The sequence below is a fragment of the Neolamprologus brichardi genome, chromosome 5 (genome assembly GCF_056152115.1).
Source record: "Neolamprologus brichardi isolate AB-2024 chromosome 5, ASM5615211v1, whole genome shotgun sequence".
In the NCBI taxonomy this organism is placed as follows: domain Eukaryota; kingdom Metazoa; phylum Chordata; class Actinopteri; order Cichliformes; family Cichlidae; genus Neolamprologus; species Neolamprologus brichardi.
In genome coordinates this window covers 14840847-14864000 of record NC_142108.1, presented here as the reverse complement: position 1 = coordinate 14864000, position 23154 = coordinate 14840847, and the positions used below count along the sequence as shown (strand labels likewise).

General features: G+C 40.9%; 1 protein-coding gene across 1 annotated transcript; it reads left to right on the top strand.

Moving 5' to 3' along the window:
* Positions 1-3577: 3577 nt before the first annotated feature.
* LOC102791653 (G protein-coupled receptor 22) lies at positions 3578-21287 on the top strand. The gene is made up of 2 exons (XM_006806686.2): positions 3578-3995; positions 17333-21287. The coding sequence occupies exon 2, from the start codon at positions 17441-17443 to the stop codon at positions 19127-19129; it is 1689 nt and encodes a 562-aa protein (XP_006806749.2). The 5' UTR covers positions 3578-3995; positions 17333-17440; the 3' UTR covers positions 19130-21287.
* The last annotated feature ends 1867 nt before the right edge of the window (positions 21288-23154 follow it).

Below are 23154 nucleotides of genomic sequence, written 5' to 3'. Positions count from 1 at the left end.
TGAACCTGACATTTAAAAATGAATGGAAAGGACTCCTCCACAGAGGAAGGAGATGTGTGCAATTCTCTATAGGCTGGACCAGAGTTCATGTTTTGAGTTTCTCAACTGGAAACAAGGTGATGCTCTGCTTATGTTTAAGCTTCTTAAGGCTCCACTATATGCAGTATGATCATAGCCCTTTCCTCAATGTTCTGAGAAGCTATGGTGGATGTATGGGAAATCATGGGGTACACACTGGATCAAAATAGTAATGACTCTTTAGTTGCCCTGGAAATGACAAGTACATTATAAGTTGATTGGTGCTTGAATGCAGGCAAATGCAGTTGTGCCATAGTATCATACAGCTGTATAGGCCCAAGTTTGTCTGAGCCCCACTGCATGTGAGTGTGAGCATGTGCCTGTACCCATCCCAGCTTGGAAACAGAAGCATGCAAATTATGGTTTGGTACTTATGGTTATATTTATTTTGCTTTCTAGAGTTGTGCGTGCATGTTTAGGTGTGGTGTCTGTTTTTCCTTGGCTAAGTGACACAGGCATATGGTATGTGGGTGTTTGGCAGATGCTTGTAATCACTGCCTAGCTTTGCATTCGCATGTGACTGTTTTCACAAGAGATTCAGATTGCTACCGAGGGCAATTTGCTGCTTTTTTGTTTGTTAAAAAAGAAGATGCAGCTGTGAGCTCACAGGGTGCCCTTGGTGTCCTGTAAAATGTTGGGTGCAGCGAAAAGGAAAAGGTGGGCTACTGAAAAAAATGAGGGGACTGAAGTTAAATGTGTTTGGTAGGGTTGGCGTGGTGGGTGGTACCAAATATGCAAATAAATAAATAAATTAAACAAAAAAACAAAGACACTGTCCCAACCCTTTTCTTTTGAGACCATGAGGTGTCTTTTGTAAAATCTGGAAATAGTCACACACAGTCAGCTGTCTAAAAGCTCAGTCACACTAGAGTAAAAATAAGACTGCATGCTCATTGCGACTAGAAACAATCTGTATTTGCCTGGTGATTGCACTGAATTTTTTCACACTCAGTGACATATTGCAAGTAGTTGCTGCAACCAAGTGAATACCCAGAGGTTGAGCTTGCAACACAGCAGCCTCTGTCTGAACCATCCCGGTCTGATTTGGACACACTGAAATCCCTCTCAGACAGTTTGCAAATAATTGCCATTTAACTTAAGGATAAATGCAATTTCCAACATGTTTCAATCAAACTAAGTCAGTCTGCACTGACTCTGCATGATATCTATTTGTCTGATAGACGTCACTTTGCAATAGGTGACTCAACTCAGCTGGTTGCCAGGTATTTGTATTGTGGTTATTGTGTTACCGAGCATCCGTGTCATTTTGCACTTGCTGTCCCGCAGCAACTGTGCCACTATTTGTTGAGGAATTCCTGAAATTCTGTTTCAGATCTACGAGGTTCTGCCTCGATATTGAATGTAACAAGTTTGCTTCTGTGTATGTAAATGACAATCAATTTGCGATTTTTGATAATTTCTAACAGTTACCAGTTGGTCCCAGACCAAAAGCAATGAGATCACTAGGTCATTGCACACAGCTTCAACCATTTTGGTCAGTCAGCTCAGTCTTTGTCCTGAGCTAAATGAACTGTTGCGGTTCACTCGTGGGGTGGTTGTGGCTCAGGAAGTAATTGGAAGGCTGGTGGTTTGATCCCTCTGTGCATACCAAATCATGCTTGGGGAATATACTGAACCCCAACCTGCTCCCATAGTGTTCATCAGAGTGTGAATAACATAGACTTTATTTATCCCACACTGGGAAAATCCAGTTGTTACAGAAGCACAATGGTCAGCGAGAAAAAGTGAATTAGAGATATATTAGACACATTAAAAATGTAAATAAATAAGAAAAAGGTATAAATTATCTTTTTAAAAGGCAAAAACTTGAATATGTGTAATGTACATGAAGGAGCTGTGATAGCACTCTGCAGTTTACAGGTGAAGGAGCTGCTCAGGGCCTCTACAGTCAAATGCAGCAGGTGAGAGGTGTTGTTCATAATGGATATGAGATTGGCTAACATCTTCCTCTCACCCACCACCTCTATGTAATCAGGGGAATTGTCCAGGACAGAACTGGCCCTCCTTACCAGTCTATTAAGCCATATGTGTGTTATGTGTATGAATGTTAGACAGAAAGCACTTAAGCCTAGAGAAAAAAAAATCTGGTGTGAATGGTGCTTGTAATAAACACTTTGAGTGCTCAAACAGGGCAGAAAAGTGTTGTATAAGAACCAGTCCATTTATTTGCTGTATACATCTTGTTATCCACATCTTGTTATTTAAAAAAACAACGTTAACTATCTGATACAATTTTGTTAACTTGGAAAACTAAAGTAAATTCATATATTGATGCAATATTCTTATTTTTAGTATTTGATTGTTGAATGAAATGACTAAAACTAATAAAAATTAAACTAACCTAAACATTTTCAAACAAGAAAAACTAAACTCCTCTCTAAAGAATATGTTGATCCAACAGATGACTAATTAGTTTTTTTTTTAAACATTAAAGGTTTGTCATTCAGAAATGATTCCACCATCTGTTACATCTGTATGCCTCTAGTATACATGAGTCATCGCTGAAATTTCAGACGCAGGTGTAAAAGGTTCAAAGAAGCATTTAACTATTCAAAGTGTGTTTAGTAATTATTTTTGCTTTCCTAACACATTTGAATATGAGAAAGCGCCTTAATGTTTTTTGTTTGTTTGTTTTTTTCGCCCTGTGGGAGTTTATGAACAAAGAACAGCTGACATCAGCTGCCCCAGCTCCCCTTTAGAGACTGCCAAGTGCACATACCTTTTATCTAAATCCACCTTTGCACATTATGTTACAGATACTTGCATTGTGATTTAAGCCCCTAAAACAAACAGTGGCATGAGAACTGCGCTCTCAAGGGACCTTATATCGACTCTGTGCTCAAGGTCACACATTTACCAGTGGGTGACCTTGATCCCTGCACCGAGCTAATGGCACAGTGTTCACAGTGTACCAGATAGAAGGATGTGGCTTACAGTGGATGGCAGTCTTGTGTGATTTATGGTGTCAAACTTCATGAATCTGTTCTTTAACCAGCTTATCTACCAGCTGCACCAGCACCAGCAGCATCATGCACGTGAAAATTCTGAATCCGATATGAGCTGTGCAGACATTCACTGTACAGCCCCCGGTGCAACCAAGACAGACCCTCAAATAGCCTCCTTCACAATGGTGGCGGGGCAAAGTGATATTATCATGTCAAGAATATATCCAGTCATTTTCCTTTGAGGGAGACATGTGAAGTGTGCCTAATGTTTTGCGAGAGGGAGGGTAGGAGACTGGGAAATCTCACTGAATTACTACAGAAGAGCGCTCATCCTTGAGGAATTTCAGGTCGTCCTTGTGAAAGGCTACCATCTTACACACACACACACACACACACACACACACACACACACACACACACACACACACACCCACCAGCCCCCCACCGCTCCTCCTGCATCCCTGTCTCCACCCCTTCCAACGAAAACCCCCCTTTCCATCCTCCCTCCACCCTCCGCTTGCAGATCACCGTATTGGTCGCTGGGATGGAGCGGCGACTGCGCTCCAGCGAGCGGTTAGCTCATGATCATGTGTTTGGCCGGTTCTTGCGTGGGATGCTGTACAAGTCCGCGGAATAAAAGTGGACAGGTGTAACGCGCCTTGTTGAATGGGGGAGGCTAAGAAAAACGCCAAGACACACTGTCATCTTACCTTATTCGTGAGCGCACAGTAGCCACTGGCTGCGCCCCGTATCTGCAGCCGTGAAGGGTTTCCCCCCCCTCCCGTTGTAATATTTATGACAAAACGGAGGCAAATTATTCCGGTCACGTTTTTGGCTGACAGCCGGCTGTCCTGGAGAGCGCTGGAGTGAATCGGGGGTCCAGTGCTCGAGAAAGCGCAGCGCACCGACACCTGCAGTAGGATGTAAAGGGAATTCCCATTAACCAAGCTGGTAAGTTTAACATCTGTCTAAGGCACTTTTTCTCATTAGACTTGCTTTTATTAATTCCTAGTATCTTAGGCATAAGATACTAGTCTCATTTGACTAGAAAGGTTTTTGGCTGTCAAATGGATACTGCAAAATAAAACAAATGCTGGGTCTCTTATGGCGATATTAGACAGTTTTATTGCATCTTACAGGCAACAATAACAAATCACCCTGGTGTCAGAACAGCACATTAGGGGGATCTGTTTAATCGCTTTTTTTCGTTCTCAAATATAAAGTGACCAGCAGGACAGCAATCATTCAGCAGTTTGCGACGGTGTAGATAGGCTTCATCGTTCTGTTCAGTAACAGCAGACAGTAAGTTTATTGTATTGCAGTAAAAAATATATCTAAATCAAATCTTTTTGAGGGGGGGGGGGGGGGGGGGATGTGCTGGTTTGTGCTCTTTTTCTCTGATTCTTTTTGAATATGATCAGATGATGATTTTCATCCTCCAAGTCCCCCATTTTTCAGAGACCCACAGTGATTGTTATGCTTCAGCCACATGCATGCGCCACGCTTGGTGAAGGTGCACCGTTTGATCGTTTTAAGAGCGAGGACTCGGTGCATAAACTAACGTTTTGACGTTTAATGTTTTAGTCAGATAAAATTATTCCACATTAAACATGATTTGTTGGTCTCCAACTGTTATAACCCACTGATATCATGATTTCAAAGGATAGTTTATCAAGGCTCTCCTGCATTTATTTACATATCTTACATTTATGCATATATGCTTAATAGCATAATATTTTGGCCGAGCTGCTGCCCTTCATCAAAGCCTGCGAAAAATATCAATATTAATGACTGGATGGTTTGTGGTGTAGAGTTTTGATTTTATGTAAAAAGAAAAAAAAATGTGATGATGTCTCACCGTAAAGCTCCCCGGTCTACCTTAAATTTCCTGGATGAAATAGCAATGTTTTTAAAGTCTACGTTATTATGTTGATAGTTTCCCGCAGACTGTTTCTTTGAGTGAGGAGCAGGACGGTTTTAAACACTCCTCTCTTCTTCATTAGATATAAAATAGGAGAGCATTGGTACACTAGTCTTGCTTGCCAAACAACTTTGCACCTGCAAAGCAACACATTTTCCAGTAGTTACAGTGGTGCTGCCCGTTTGCAAGAAGTCATCTGCATGATAAAAATGAAGGAAAATATTTTGCTACATAGCATCATATTTGTGCATAGCAGGAAGCTTTTTATTATTGCATTAATTAATTCATTAATATGAATTAAGAATTTTTATGAACTTTTTTGTTCACTCATTTCTCACATTCTCCCGCATCATTGCACTGAATTCCTCTTTCACACACCCTCTGACATGTCGTAATCACTTGTAACACCTAGCGCTATATATACTGCATTAATGTGTCAGCTAATTACAATTTCTGCTGAGCTCAGCCTAAAATACTGGGGCATTGTTTTTATCTCAGTGAATCTAACTAGAAAAAAATACATATAAAAGTGGGGTCACTGTTTATTTCTTACAAAGATAAACTAAACGCATTCAAAATCCAGCTAAAAAAGGGGCTTGAAGAGTACTCTTCAGGAACACAACCATATCAGTTTTGGTATCTTTTAACCCTTTTTTGGACAAAGATGCATATATAATAACTTGATTTGGAACATAACAATAAAACCTGTTTTTAAAAGTCTTGATGAACTCTCTCTGTTGTTAAATTGTATGTTACACAAGACAGATAAGTGTATTTCACATGTAGCTTCATGTTGAGTGTCATGTATCAGGAGAACAAGCATGCAAAAAACTACGAGTGAAAACCTTGTTTTTGTACATATGTGCTCATTTAAGAGCTCTGTTTCTTTTGCATTCCCCGCTGTGAGTCTCAAAAGGGCTAATTGTTTCAGTGTTTTTCCATTTCCATTCACTCCTATATAGTAGCAGCTTGTATGTTTGCTTTGCATATGGGTCATTATGTGTTTGCGATTATGCGTGTATTTATAGAGGAGCTTTGATGCTGCTGGTAGGGACGCATCACGCGTGTCACTCTAGATGTCGCAGCACAGTCAAAAGCAGCAATAATTTGTTTCAGCGCAAAAAGCAATGGAGTACTGTACTTATAATCTGACACGCTGATTTATATATCAACACTGAAGTGGAGATGATTAAAGGGTACTGCAGGACAACATCAGTGTGGGAAAAGTACACAAGATTTATGGGAGAGCTGTTCCTTTGCTATAGTAAGTTCCCAGTTTCTCTGTTGGCAGAATCTTGTTTTAACACAACTGATTGTTTCATTATATCCCTTTACTTTTTATGATAAGGAATGTGTTAAATTTGTGTTTAATTGTCAATGAAACTTTCAACGACTTAAGTGTCATGTTCAATTTTTGTTTGCTTGTTTGTCGTGAATACGTTTTGATGGATGTGCAAAATCACTCTGCAGTCACTGAAAATCAAATTTACTGCTGTCCAAGCCTCCAGCAAGGTTTAAAAGCAGCTGTAATTAAGGACATCTGTAGTTAAATTAATCAAACAATGTCTATATTTGTATGTTCCTAATTAGAACAATATTTCCACTGCACTGGTCACATCCTTTTTTCAGTTAACCTGAATCATTGATAAAAGCTGTCAGACCTCTGTGCTATTTTTGAACATGAAGTATAAATGCGCCCACATTCGTGCATAAAATCGTCAGAAATTAAAAATATTTTTTTAAAGAAAAGGAGCCTTGGGAATAGCACAACAAAGAAAACTCAAGACTTAATAAATGCCATTAACTTCCTTGTCCACAGATAGAGCGATAAATGATGGCTGAGATTGCTCTTCCTTCTTTTCAGTGCACCACCGGTCACTGTGTGAAATTAAAATCCACACTAAACCTAATTTCCAAATAACACTGTTCCTTGATGTGTGCGAGTGCAGAGAAACAGATAGGTGAAGCAAATGAGGGGGATGATAGTAGAAGCACAGCACACGAAGAGCAAATATAGAGCGAGGATGGAACAATACATCATTAGAAAAGCAGAGTGTAGTGAGCATGTGTAAATAGACTATCAAGTAAAGAGAGGCAGAAGCAACAAGGAAGAGAACTCCATTATTCCACCCATCTGTATACTAACACTGCAGGTTTTTGTTTTTGCTTTGCTTACATAACATATTTGCTTACGATGTAATATAATTATATGTACATATACCTCTGCTACATTGGCTGAAGGTGTGTATAGAAATTATGGTGTTATGTACACCATGTTTGAGCATGTGTTTGTGTTCCCTTTCTCAGATTAAACTTCTAAATGTCATCAATATAGATGCTTACAGTGAATCTTTCCCCTCTTGGCCAATGATGTCCTGTCTGCAGGAGATGAATGAAATTAATCGAGATTTAATTGCCTTCTAGAGTGAGATAGCTTAATCATTTTAACCTGGTGCAGACAACTTCATCATCACTTAGATTTACTCCACTGCACTGAAATGCTTTCAAATCTTTTTTTTTCTTTAATTTTCAGCTTTTGGACCTCTTGAGCTGCTCCCCAGTTCTCCTAAGCTCAGGCACTGAGTGGACATTGAGTGTGAGTCTGCTTCAAAGAGCAGAGAGAGAGAGAGTGCATAGAGAGATTTCTCTCTCTGTAGCCACTGATTGAAAGCAAGGTCAGGTTTAGTTTAATCTGACTGGGAGCACTACATTAGTGCAAAATTGTCCCATTAGCTTTGAATGATAAAAAAAAAATAGCTGCTCTGTTGCTGACACACAGTTTCAATGGGTCACTTTCTTTTACACCCTTTTTTGGAGATTTTGACCATTAGTAGTGCAGTGGAGCGGTGTTGTTATGCTTGAGTTGCTGTTTTTGCTTGTACAAAGCTGCTCATGCACAAATCAGAGAGCAACAATGGTCTCATGCTTTTATGCTTTTCCACTGATACAACCTTAATGAGCCAACGATTGCAGGGAAACATGTAAAACATTTCGATAAGCCTAAAAGAATTAACCAAATTCGATGTTATTGTGCAGTGAACTGAGCCTAGTCAGGATTGATAACATGAAAATATGCTTGTTTAGCATACAACTCCACAGAACACAGTGAAAAAATATCTTATCTCTTTCTTTGCAAATGCAAAGAAAATAAAGGAGCCACAATCCAACTTGCTGTTTTGTGTTAAAAAACAAAAATACAATCCCTGCATCATTGATTCAAATCTTGCACAATAAGCCTTCACTGGATGTGTGGGGATACGTTTCTTTACATGTACACTATTGTTTATTCTGCTGTGTTAAGCAATCTTTCCAGATGGAGGAAAAACTTAAGTGTGCAAACCCAATTAATGCACTTGTCAGGATTTACTCTGTTGAAACAATGTTGGATGCCTTCCCAGAGAAAAACAGAAATTTCGTACTGAATATCCAAATATTAGGGAGCTCCAGGTTCCCCCAAGGCAGCTAAACAGCATCTTTAACTGTCCACTATTTATGAACCCCTGATATAAAACTTTGAATGCAAATTTTTTGCTATGTATGCCCGAAGCCCTGTCATCTTTAAGATATAAATGATGATGTTTCTTTCTGAGTTTGCAGACATAATCTAACTGTTTCCACAGGTTATGTAAGTAAATCTAATGCAAGTTTTCAGCAATAAATAAAATAAGAGTCACTCATTAAAGGATAAAGAAAGACCAATCCCACCATCATGGGATTAAAGCTCATGTTTGTCTGAGACTTTGAGCATTTCTGAATTGATACATTTAGTGTGGCAATGTAGATATGTGTAAAATAACATGGATTCAAGCTACTCTGTGCTAAATAAGTGGCGCTAAGCCTGTTATCACACAGCTGCTGGTTTGGCATTACCAGAGTGTGATTAAAGTGGCCGCAGAGCTCACACTGTGACTTGACTATTTATTCACAACACTCCAGTACAATATAAATCATGAGAGGTGGGCACAGCACTTGAGCGTGATGACTCCATTCAGACTGGCCATTATTCCTGGTGAAAAATGGTGCTGAAATGGAAAAGTGGAGGGACACATTGCTAATCACAATCACTTTAGAGCACATAAGAAATGAAGGAGCATTTATCTATCCTGTTTTGTTGTCTTATATAATTGCTAATCCTTTCCATTCTGTCATTATGTGGCAATGGACAGCCTCCTCCTCCACTTCATCATCATCATTATCATCATTATTATTGTTATTGTTATTATTGTGTTTTATTTATGCTTTGACCAGCTCTCACACTTGATTTTAATCGCTGCTTCTTTTAGAAAGCTGTGATTGCACAGCAGCCTTGATTAGTGCTTATTGATGGGTGGTGTGTGCAATAACAAAATTATGGGCTTGACAGTTTAGAGCTGGATAGATGATATAGAGGAGTATCTTTAACGAAAGGGGGAGCCAAATGAAATCCATCGAACGTGCTGTCAGGTGGTAACGATGTCTCACACCCTGTGGACCAGAGCTGTTTAGGGACCAGAGTCTTATTTCTATACAGAGCTGAACTAATAGATTACATACCTGCCTAGCATGGCATCTTTATTAATGTCAAGGTAGCAGCCTGTCAGAAATAATGTATCATATAGAAGATGTCTGGATATTCAAGTGTTGTGTTATTTTATGCGTCTCTGATGTAATTTGTGTAATCCATGGGAGGCTCCTTGCACAGTTGCATTATAAAGCTAGTTTAATATTAAAAATCACAGTCTTTCCTGAAGGTCTTGGGGGATTACACAAAGATATTGTAGAGTATAAAAGCAAAGAGCCATGTGCTGGTTGTAAGATAGATGGTGTAGGGGGGTGATGGTGCAACTATTCAAAGGAGAAATGGATTGTGGTAGTGAGCGGGGAGCAGACTTTCCCCTCGAGCAAGCACACAACTCAGCATCCATCTGCACACCCCTAAGCCTCCCTCCTATCCATCACTCCCTCACTGCACCTACCTCCCGCTTTTATCTTACCTCCTGCTACCCCCATACCTTTCTCCTCCACTTGTGTGGCTGGGATTCAGCAGTTTCTTAAGCACACAACATGTCATTCACCTCAGATAGCAATGCATCTTTCACTGTATCTGTGGAGTGCAGACGGGCAGGGAGAGCAAGCAGAGACGTGGGCTGGTAGTGGGTGGCAGTTAGTAATACATTGTGGACTACATCGTGTGCTTGTATGTCTTTGGTAAGCTTGGCAGGATTTATGATAACCCATTTTGAAATTTTTATGGGTTTGTGATTGTTTGGCCTCACTTAAGAGAAGTGTTGTTGAGTTACAGGTGGATATTTCCACCTGTAACAAGCACACAGTAATGATGTTGTTTTTCCCGAAGTTCCGAAAGCTGTCCTGATGAGGAGCACATTAGGTCGGTTGGTGCTCTCACTGAACTGGATCTATTGCTGGCCTGTCCAGGCTGCTTTACTGGGAGCCTGCCAGGGATGCTGCTGCCCAGCTGGTGGCTGCTTGCCCTTAGTGCTGCGAGATGAATTACATGGGAAAGTTAAGCCTTTGATCGATTGTCTTGTTGCGGACATCAGGACTACCTAAGACAACCATGAGTCAGCGTGCCGCATCCGCCATCATCCTGTTTGCATTCACTTTCCCCCCTCTTTATCTCCTCTCCTGTCCTATCACCCTCCCTACTGATTTACTTTCTTCCCTAAATGTCAACTTTTGGTGATAGTCTTGTCGAATCAAAGAACAAAGCCTTTGTTCACATTTTACCATTTTGTACTGACATTTTACAAGGAAAAATCCATCAGAGATAACAGTTTTTCCATATTGTAGATAGGAACCTAAATAAGCCATAGTACAATGAAGCTTCCATCTTTTTACTCAGAGGCAGTGCTCTCTTGGTACAGGTTAATATTATAACATTTTCCTTCTCTCATCGCTTTTGGTAAGAGCCATCGACATTTACATAAGAACACTGACAATCTGACGATCTCCATCCTTGAGGAGAGAGTCACAGTTAAATATCCATCCATCCATTCTCATCCACTTATTCTTATCAGAGCTGTGGAAGGGCTGGAGTCTATCCTTGCTACCATAAGGCAAGTGGTGGAGTACACCCTGGACAGGTCGCCAATGTGACACAGCACAGTTAAATAGTTCTAAACAAATTAAAAGAGATATTTAAATCCATCAGGAGAACTTAAGAACTTCTTGCAGTAGGAGACACCAAGTTGACTAACTTAAATCAATCCACAGTGCCAGTAAAAGTACTGCTTACTGCATGGAAAAAAGAGCTGTATATCTATCATCCTGAAGTGCCTCCACTTCATATTCAACCTTTGACACCTTTGTCTTATTTTTCCAACTTACAGCAACACTCAGATTCATGAATCATCCAAAGACAACAAACTCTCTGCAGAGATTCTGTGGATATTGTCTTCTGTAAAAATTAGTTTCTTCCTCAGATAGATGCAGTTTGAGCACTGGTTTTTTTTTTTTTTTTTACATAATTGGCCCATCATCCCAAGTCTCATACATACCAACCACTGTCACTTCTATATTGCCTAGGACTGAGGTGAAAATTGGAACATGATCCTAGGCACAGATCAGCACTTTCAGCAGCAGCAGGTACTGCAGATACCCTGCCACGCAGCAGCATGATGGACTGAGGTCACGACACGCAAGACCAGATTCAATAAACTGTTTGTGCTTCACTGCAGACTTGCAAGGAAAATGTGTGTGTGCTGTTCATGTCCAGGGAGTTCTACTAGTTTTGAAGTGAATGTAAAGTGACTTTAACAATTGAGGTAGCATAATGGAAATGACTTATAATGTTTTTACAAAGTTGGGTCTCGAAGCCAAGTTCAATGAAAGGAAAGCAGTAAAAAAATATAAAAACAGCGGTTGAGTAAACACAGGTGGCAAAGAGCTGTGCCATTAACTTGGAACCTGAATTTTATCTTGACTTCTACTGAGCTACTGCTTCACTCTGAACTTGTGCATTTTGTCAGCTCCCTGGTGGCTGCGATTGGAACAATGTATTGTACTCTTGCTATAATTATTTATATACAACCTTTTCTTCATCTATTTTTCTCCTTTTCCTCGCTCTCTCACAGTAAGAAATATGGCAAGAAACACCTCACGCCATGTTGTTTTAGATGATGCCTGGGACGCGAGCATGCCGACTGTTTGTCTTGTGCTGGGAAGAAGTAATTAAGCCTCTGGCAGCAAACTTGTTGTCAGGAGTACAAATTAAATACATGGAGAGCTTGTTTGTACCTGTGTGCAGAGTGAATGCAAGATCACAAAGCAAGAGGAAAGTTCGAAAAGAAAGGAGGAAACTGAAGTTTTTGGCACTAACGGGATCTGCTTTACTATTCACCCTCTGATAATGTGAGAACAGGCTTGACAGCTTGTCATCTCCTGCCCAACACCTATAACGACCCCGACAGCAGGGCCCAGGAAGCTGTGAAATCTAGGACACAGTTTGTTGTTTTGGAGAGAGTCATACAAGCTACAGTAAATGAGAGACCAGATGTGATGAAAACATCTGTAAAGCCTGAGTAAAAACAGTTACTCATTCGGTTCCGCACCGAACCAAGCAGTCATTGTATTTCGCTTTCAGTACATGATTGTAAATTCTGCTGGTGATTGATAAGAGAAGACCCATGGGGCTACCCAAACCAATTTAGCAGAATTGAACAGTGCTGCTGCATTAAACTTTAAAATTGCCTCTCAGATTCATTTGCCTGGTTTAGCACTAAAGGCAAAGCCGTTTTGCAATGTAAAATTTTGTACATGCCTTAAAGATGTAATAAGTGAGATACTTTGTTTCAGGGCTGAAGGAATACTTTTTAAAAACGTTTCTTAGCCAAACTTTAATTCTAAGGCACATTAATGCAGGGGTAGCTGGTGTTTGTGTTGCCAGACAGTGCTACAGCATGATCTGATGGCTTGACTATGATGGCTGGGAGAGAGGATGTGGTAAGTGGTGTGCAAGGAGGCATAAGTGTGACGAGAGTTGCGCAGGGAAAAACAGACCAGAGACAGACAGCCCTGTCTCTTTAACCCTGTTCTCAAACATTGTTGTATTTACTGTTTAATTTATCAACTGCCTGCTCGCCACAACGATGGCCCAAAAGGTTGAAATCAGAGACAATGGAAAGAATTTATCTCTAGGCAGCACCGCTTGTCCTCCCTCGATCGTGGGCAGAGTGGACACTTGACTTACTGTCCCATATTTAAGTACAAAGTGGTGTTCTACAAGGGTATGTTCAGACCATAGACTCTATAAAACATTGACGTAGCTTCTGGAGCACAAACATTAAGCCAACGCAGAAGTGCATTAACCCTGCATTCGATCTGAAGACCACCAGAAGATGATAGCTGTGGTTTCAGGAAGACTGTTAGCTCTATACAGGAAAATGGCTTTCTGTCTTCCTCTGTAAACACTGTCCTTCTGAGTCCATGGGCTCGGGCCACGTCGCCTGAGCCCACTTTGTTGTGCTCAGTAGTGGCTTACGCATTTGCTTTGTTAATCAAAATGATGCTGGCTCAAGCCCAGCTGAAAACATAAACCAGGAAGGGTATCTGGTATAACTGTCTACCACTTACTTTAAATTCATTAATGACATTAATCTTTGTAATTAATTTTTGAGACAGAGATTCAACATTGACAGAAATACCTGTACTTTTTGGGATTTAGAGAATGAAACTTCAAAGGATCTGTTTTTGGATTGTAATTACACTCAAACCTTTTGGATGACACTTCAAAATTGGTTTTCTGAAAAATACTATCAAGCACCCATATTAGAATTTAACGATATTAAACTTGGTCTTAAAATGCTGGACAGGAAAAGGGAATTGCTGTACGACATCTTTGTTATTATGGCCAAACAATTTATCCACAGATGCCGTTTCTTAAATAACGGGCATAATTTTCAGGAATAACATGATTGATTTTTAAGAAGACATGAAACATAAAAAGTAAACAAGCCTTGAACATTGCAAAAAACATTCACCTATTGTTTTGTGATCAGACATCTGTATTTTATTTATTATCTTCTTAATATTTTATGTCATTTTTTTTTCTTGTTATTAACAGTTACGTGTGTGCTCGAGTGATGTCATGCTGGCTATTTTTATGGTTCTGGCACTAGCTGGTTAACTTCAGTGGACATCTATGCAACACAATACACAGACATCCTAGCAGTTAATGTTGGGTTTACAATCAATCCAAAAATCTGTTTCTTTCTTTTACTTTCATCTCTTTTTTCAAACTTTCAAGCAATTGTACAATTTGTACCTCTAAGTTTGTTTTTCCTGTCGTTCCCCCGCCTGTCTAAATTGGCAATCACACTGTTGATGTAATTTCAGCTGGCAAAGTTTCCCCTTGTTTACAGCCATCTTCTGTTGCCATAACTCGCTCAACCCAACAACCCACTTTCTTACATCCAAACACCCACACCCTGTGACTGATTGCAAAAAGGATGCCACAATGACACAAAACACTTGTTAGAACTAAAATAATAAATTGATTGATGATCATTCTTGCAACTTTCCTCAGTTACTACGATAACGACTTGCACGAGCAACCTCAGATGAACCTCAGTGTTTTAAGTTCTCACTAAAAGGACAGAAACACCTGTGATTTTTTATAAAACCTCCCCAAAGTTTACCCGTCTGTCTTCTTTAATTTTATTCTCCCCACGTCCCTGTAAAAAACTAGGTTATTGTCAGTTTTGCTGCCCGCAGGTCGAAGTCACAGCTGCTCATATAAAGGCCTTCTGACATTTTGTCTTGCTGGGAGCAAACACATGCTAACTTTGATGTTTTCTACTCTATTGCCTCTGTCCCTTTGTAACTCTTACGGCTTCATCCCAAGTATCCTCTGTCGCAGGAGTCATTAGCCATAGAAAAGGATAAATTGCACTTGTTGAAAGCTATGCCGTCTGCTCTTTGCCGGCCCGCTACACAGTCATCTTCTTGTAATTATTGGCAGGACAGTTAAGAGTAAAAAATGATGACCTGGTGTTTGCTGAAAGAGATTGACTTGTGGATAATTTTATTCTCTGTTTTGTTGTCGCAATGTCTGTGAAAAATACAGTTTAGGTGACAGGTGACTGTTGTGTTACACCTTTCAGTTTTTGTCAGCCATTTATTGATTTAAAAGTCTTTCCCAACCCTAATTTGCCACAGCAGTTAAACAACACTCACATGTGCTGGAAAGCACAATGCTGACAATGTTGCCACTGTGATTGGTTTAAGTGAGCGTTAACGCCATGACACTCTGTTACAGCATGTTGTTCGCCATATTGATCAAAGACAAACATAACCAATATCGATAACATTAAAAGACCTAAGCCCACTTAGTTTTAAAGTTTCACTCCTGTGATGAGGTCTGTGAATTTATTCAGTTTTTATGATTTTGAAAAAGAAATTATAAAAATCATAAAAACTTCAATAATAAAAGTGGGAAACACCACATTTTACTTTCGTTCCCCTGAGCCGTGCGTGATACTTTGCCTTGCAATAAATTCAATTCAAATTCAAATTCAAATTCAAATTCAAATTCAAATTCAAATTCAAATTCAAATTCAAATTCAAATTCAAATTCAAATTCAAATTTTTATTTGTCACATACACAGTCATACACAGTACGATATGCAGTGAAATGCTTGGACAACTGCTCTTGACCTAAAGAAAAAAAAGAGAAGGCTATGAATAAGATAGGAAATAAATATAAAAATAAAAGAGGGTAAATTTAACCAGGAAGGAATAAAATAAAATAAAATATAAAAATTAAGTAATGATAAAGTAAAGAAAACATCTTAAACTGTAGTTAAAACACAGGAATTGAACACAGTCACTCATAACTGTTTTATCCGGCCACTCAAAATCAAAATGAGACCACAGGTACACTTGGGAGGGTGTGACAGGAAGTGTGTTTATGTGCTCCCTTGCCTCAGGCTTGTTAAATTGGCAGATCGATGATGCTTTAAATCAATGTTCCAGCACCACCGCAAACCCCATGAAACCCATTAGCGAATTAAGATAGACCACTGTTCCGCATTGAGACCTGCTCTGCCTGCAGGTGCTTTCCAAAATGACAAATGGGAGGGAAACTGTGAAATAAAACAAAGAGAAAAGGGCAAACAAGAGGGTGAGAACAAAAAGTGTGGCAGAGGAAAGCTTGGGTCAGCGCTGCCGCTGATCTGTAGCTCTTCTTTAGACAGACACTCGAGGGAATACTTTAATTCCTTAAAGCAAATCATGAAGGCATCTTGTCTTGACCTAATCACTTTGTATGATTCCCTCTAATGCAGGAGAGTGTCCAACCAGCCGTGAATAACATGCTGTACATGCAAAGCAGTCAGCCAGCAAACTGAAAGGCAACAGAGTAGAAAGGGATGTGGAGGATGTAGGAAGGAGAAGGAGAAAGAGGGGGTGTGGAGAGAGGATGCCAGGGGAGCTGGTCTTTCTCTGATAGCATTGTTTGTGCGCCACTGTCTGTGGATCATTGATCTATTCGTCTTCGTTACATTTCCCTGTGAGAACTATTAACTGCTGCCACCCTCAGTTGGCTGCCTGCAATGTTGACATGCACTGCAAATGTCCTTGCTACCAATGCTCCTGCCACCTCTGCTCCTGAAAGTAGAAGCTGAAGATTTTATATAGCCTGTGAAAAAAACAAAAAAAACAGAAAGATGATTTAACAACAAAGCTTGACATTTATTGGATTTGTACGGGTATGTCGTAAATTCACAAGGTGGGTTGTTAATCACTTAGGAATGGGTACTCGTAGAGGTAGATGTTAGACACAACACGTAGTACGTCACTGACATCTTGACGGTGCAGGTGTGTTGGTTTATTCCTGTTTATCTGTATATGCTTTATCCAGCCAGCTTTCTGACCCACATAATGTATGTTACATAAGAATGAATCGAACATTCACCCACTCATGTTTATGAGGGAATCTTTTTTTCTTTTTAATTCTGCATACTATGTGGATTATAGGTATATCACAAAAACACATCTTCACTTGATTGTTAAAATCTATACAGCTCAGAGATGCTTTGTCTCTGTTTAATTCATTCAGACCTTCACGTACACCCCGAGATACATCCTCCCTGAATTGTTACCACTGTCTGTATGAAGCATGTTGTTGTTTCACTGTTGAGGCCAGCGAGACATCGTGGGTCATCAGCAGCAGCTTGAACTGCACCCCACGATTCCGCTCGACTGCCGAGATCACTTTCACCTCCCTCATAGCTTCAGCTAGTAGCTTCCCCTCGCTTGTGAAATTTGACAAGTTTGACTTGAACTTGTTGTGCAGCATTATTTTTGAGTAAACTGACTGCCGAACTGCTTAATCACCCTCTGTCTCTCTATTTCTTTCTTTTTTTCTTAGATACAACCACATCTCCTCCATCGCTGTCTCCTTTGAGCCAGAGGAGAAGGGAACATGGTCAGGTACGCCGGCCTCTGTTGCTATGTGTAAAGGACTGCCGCGGCGTCAATGGAGACCGAAGGCTATCGTGACCTCCTGGAGACCAGTGATGGCCAGGGGGTAGGCCTGCTGGATGGAGGGAGTGAGGTGGGCGTGGAGGAGGGCTGGAGCACGCCCTACCCTCTGGGCTTTCAGGTGTCTCTGACCACTGTGCTGATGCTGGAGCTTGTGTTGGGCTTCAGCAGCAACCTGACCGTTCTTGTGCTGTACTGCGCTCAGTCCAACCTGGTGGACTCAGTCAGCAACCTGGTCACAGTCAACCTCCATGTGCTCGACATACTGGTGTGCGTGCTGTGTCTGCCACTCACTGTGGCTGTGATCCTGCTGCCAGCAAATGAAAATGGAGTTAGCAGCCTGGCCACACTTTGCTGCTTCCATGAGGCCTGTGTGACGTTCACTAGCGTGGCTACGGCAGTCAACGTGTTAGTAATCAGCTTGGACCGATATGACATCTCAGTGCGTCCAGCCAGTCGTCTGCTGACCCCCAGACGTGCTGCGCTACTCCTGGCAACTGTGTGGGCCTTGTCTCTGGCCGTTTTCTTCCTGCCCTTCCTTGAGGGGGACTTCTTCTCTTCAAGGGCTGAGGATGGTGAACATGAGGAGCTGGAAAGGCAGAACAATGACTCTCAGCTCATCACTGAACAGACCACCACTTTTTCCTCACTGTCCCCTTCCTTATTACCCGCAACTACACCGACATCCCCTTCACAACACCTGCCTCCAGTATGGCAGAACAGGACATTGCTTTGTGTTGGAGGGCAGGGGTATTACACAGGCTTGGCAATGTATTACCACCTGCTCCTCCAAGTGCCCTGCTTCTTTATCGCTGTGGCAGTTATGTTGTTCACTTACTCCAGGATCCTACAGGCTCTCAACATCCGCATCGGCTCTCACATGATGAGGAGTACCCGTGCAAAGGACTCCACCTGCAGGATACGCTGCAGGAGGCAGAGGAAGAAGAACTTAAGCCTGCCCACAGAGGTAGTGTCCTCCAACCAGAACCAGAACCTCAGTCATCCTTCCCTCATTCCCTCCCCCACGCCTACACCGACATCACCCCCGCCACTCTCCTCCATGCCCCAAGGGATGTCTGACAGTGGAGCAACAGTCACCACTGTCAGCACTGCAGCGACCACCCCCATCGCAACCACACCCGCAACCCCAGTTTCTCCAACCCCACCTTCAGCCTCAGCTCAGACCCACGCCAACACACCACTGCCAGCTTCCTCCATGGGTGTACAGGCCTCAGTTTCTGCCATCATCGCTTTGCGGCGAGCAGTGCGGCGGCACCGGGACCGTCGGGAACGTCAGCGTCGCGTCCTAAAAATGTCCCTAATCATCATATCCACATTCCTCGGCTGCTGGGCTCCTCTGTCTGCGGTCAATGTTTTGATCCTGTGTATGGGTCCGAGCGACAGCCTGGTGCGGCTCCGTCTGTGCTTCCTGGCAATGGCTTATGGAACCACCATCTTTCATCCTTTGCTCTATGCTTTCACCAGGCAGAAACTGCGCCGCGCACTCAAAACACGTGTTAAGAAAAGGGTCGTTTCACTTCTGCAAGTGGACCCAGCTCCTAGTGGGGGGACAGTTATTCATAACTCTTGGGTAGAGGGAGGAGGCAAAAGAAAGAATCGCAAATCACGGGTGGAGGCCAGTGATGGCACTGATCGGTGCCTCACAGAGGCAGTGAGGGAATGAGGCTGGTCTTTAGAGTGCGGATGTATGAATATGTGTGTGAATTTGAAGAACTATATGTATCTTACCAAGACAATGGAGATGGATTGTATAGATGAAGTGTAATGATCCATGGGGTGTGAGGAAAACTGACAACCAGCTAGCTTATAAAGGTCAGGAGAAAGTCTCTTGGCCTCTTGCTACATACAGATGTGGAGAAACATGAGCTCTATTAGAGTCTGCTCTCCTTACCAAGGCTGTCATTAGTCCACTTTCTGACTGACAAGATGGCCAGTGTGTCTCTGTGGCAATACTAGTCAAATATTTTTATGACAACATCATAGCCATGACTGCTAATAATACTCACATCCATCCCAAATGTAGGGTAAAGGATAGATAACCGCGAATACATACAGTACAGTGTTGCTCCTGCGTGCACTTTCAACTTGCATGTGCATGTACATATGCACAGGTAGATACACACACACTCATCCAATTATTGCACATTGATCTATATTTAATCATTATCTGTGAAAGCACATCGATATCTACCTGCACAGATATTCTCAGTGACAAAAACTAAATTATTAATGGAAGTCTCTGTTTCCCGTTCTTTGCTTTATTTTGTTCATGCCTTAATTGAGTTATTAGTATTCTTATGGTGCTGATTGTCCTGCTGTATGTTTACAACAATGTATCAACTTCGAGTGAACTTGTTTGCATATAGAGAATCAAACGCAGATAAATGCAAGCATTGAGATTCAAAGTTTACAGGCTCATACTAAACCAGGAAACTGCAAAAAATGAAGAAGACAAAAAACTGATTTCGACCTGATTTTCAATAAACACCATGTTTTAGAAGAATGTGTGCAAGCAAAAGCTAAAAGGCATGAGATTTTATTTTTTTTGTTTTGTTTTTAAGGAAAAATGAACTTTAATGACCACGGTTATGGAGAATATTTGTATGATAGCGTTTGTTTGCAAGTGTGCATGTATGCATGTGCGTTTGCAAAAGCTGCGTGGTTGTGTAAATGAAGAAATGTGTGCGTGTGTCACTGATTATGTGCAATAAATGAGCAAAGCAATGACCCATAGGATGTGAACAAAGAGAGTGTGAACAAAGACCTTTTGGCTTTCAACATATGTTTAACGGAAAGGCAAAAGGGGGGGGGGGGAAGCTGCTGAACATAAAAGTGAACGATATAGAGAATATGTAACTATGTATAAATGGCAGGAAACTGCTAAAATTACTGCTGAAAAAGGATCAACTTCACTTTTAAAGTAATAATTAAAGGGCAATATTTTCTGAAAATTTTAATAATAAAAGGCTCTCAAGTCACAGCAGGTTAACAAGCATGATGAACTTGAGAGATCAGAACGATGGTGAAATCACTGCAGACGTGAGACATCTCTTTGTGTTAGCTGTTTGTTTCTCTGCCTAGCAGAGTTACTGCTTTTGGTTAGGGGTTTGAATGATCACAGAGACAGACCGCCTCTGGACTGAGTCCTGGACATTTTGCACAATATTGGTGTCTCTTTTTCTCCTCAGGGCTTTATGTCAAATTCCCAGACTTGTTGGACAAAAAAAAAAAAAAACCAACCAAAAAAAAAAAAAACCCAATAAAACAAAATGAAACAAAAAAAACAAAACAATAAGCCAGCCCTCAATCAACTGTTGTATTATGGGTGTTGCAGTGAGTAAAGATTTATGTCCACTAAGTAGTTAGACTACACTTTTAACTTTGTATGGACTCAAGACTTGGAGTGCTCCTTTGGAGGGCTTTGGGCTATCTCCTCTTTCATCCTCACCCCTTTTACACTATTTGTGAGACAGACAGAAGGCAGTAATTATTGTGTATTCATGTACATTTTTTTCAGGGATGTAAATAATAAAGAGTCTGAGTTAGGGTTTAGTCCAAAAAATAATAATAATAATAAAATCTTTTACTTTGGCCACAATCATCTGCCGGACAGAAAATCAGCCATTGTTATAAACTCTTGGTGAGCTGGAAAGTTACTGTAAAGAGAAGATACATGTAAGTGAATTTGTGTTAATACTGTATGTGTGTACACTGTACTGTACATTTATGACCATGTGTATAGAGAAATATTAGTATTGTATAAGATTTATAATATGTGTCATTGTATAGAGCAGAACAGCATCTGTATTAAAAAGGTGATCAAAGTCCATCTGTGTCACTCAATACTCATATCATGTCCAAGGTGTTTGTTTTTGTCAACACTCAAATATTGAACTGCTATTATTAGCCAATTTAGTTACACAGGAGAGGCTGTTTTCCCACATGTCTGCGTCGAGTCATTTTAAAAGTGGTTATGGCTCAGCAGGTAGTGCAGGTTGTCTACCAGCTGAAAGGTCAGTGCAGTCGGGATGACCCTACTTTATCCATCAACAGGGAGTGTGATAGGTAGAAAGCACTTAAGGAATGAGCTGTAGGGGGGAAAGGAGCCTATCCCAGCTGTCGTAGGTCGTGAGGCGAGGTACACCTCGGACAGACTGCCATTCTGTCGCAAAACTAACCATACAAATAGTAGCCCGTTTATAATATTGGATATAAGAAAACTTTTTATTGGTTAGAGATACTTGGCTAGGAGCGGAAAATGTGAACACAAAGCTGAGCAGATCATATAGAAATGATACAGATTTCTAACCGAACAACCAAGAAGACCTTTAGTACAGACAGACTCGATCATTATTCAGAATTATTGCGGACAAGTATACTGAAAGGTCAAACAGCCTTCACTTCAAGTGATCTCTCTCAAATCTCAAGACTGTTTAACATTTGACAAGGATGTGATCTGTAAAGAGAAGAATAAAATATGACATTTGCGTCACTTTAATTATGAGCAAAAGCTTTTAAGACAAATGAAAGAAAGACATGAATAATGTGATTGGTCTTTATCATAATTGCACCCAGTTATCTGCAGTTTTAACAGAGAACTGTTTGGATTCATTGGGACAACTTGGGAATTCCTCCATCCCTTTTTCTCTGGACCCCACTACCCAAATCTGTCTCTTTTTTCCCAGCTGTTCCTCCCTTTTGACATCTCCTGTTTCCGCTCCCTGTTTCTCTGATTCCTAAATTTAGAAACTCCGTCCCAGATACTTGCAGTATTTAGTGCTGACTGTAGTGAACCCTCACTATGCATCAGTCTGATGTGACAACTGTGCTAATATCCAGTAATAATGAGGATGAAACCTGTTATTCAGGTAAGCATCTGTCAAGGCGGCTCAATCGCTTGATGTTGACACTTCATTTTTAATTTTACCAGAACAAATTGGTCTGCGCACGTCACGCATGCACTTGTGTTTGTTGCCTTACTGATTTGAGCAGTGAGTCAAAACTGTACATTCCTCCATCCTGCTTGATAATCTCATCAGTCCCCCTCCTCTTTCGCACTTCCATTTTCTTCTTTGGCTCTCCTTCTCTTTATTCTGCCGGTCTGCATCTCTCTCATCTCTTATCCACACTCAGGCCTTCAAGAACAAAAGCGAGGAACAGCTGCAGTGTCTGTGAAGGAAGGAAAGTCACCTTGAGGGATGACAGAGGGACAAAAATGGGAGAGAGAGATTGAGAGAGAATGAGAGGCAGAATGGAGGGGAGATTAGGGGGAAAACAGAGAGGGGACGGGAGGCAGAGAAACTGGCATTGTGATATTGTATGACTAATAAAGGGACAGCACTGCATCACTGCAGAACCCTGTTAGAAAAAAAGAAAAGTGTAGAATGATAAGATTAGCAGGCTTTATGGTTTTCTACTTTAGGCCAAGAGGAGTCCCATAATACTGCTTCAGACTGCAATTTTATGACAAAGTCTCACACAGTTTTTCTAAAGGCCTTCTTTAATGTGTATAAGAGTAAATGTAATTAATATCTGGTAGGATGTGTATCAGGAGCACTTTAAGAATGAAGAAATGTGGGCTTTAGAAGAAAAAAGACAGTGAAGGACAAATTGCAGAAAAATAATCCACTGCTATGTCAGATACATGGAATACAGCATGCTAGTAACTGTAAAATATGCTGCAATTAT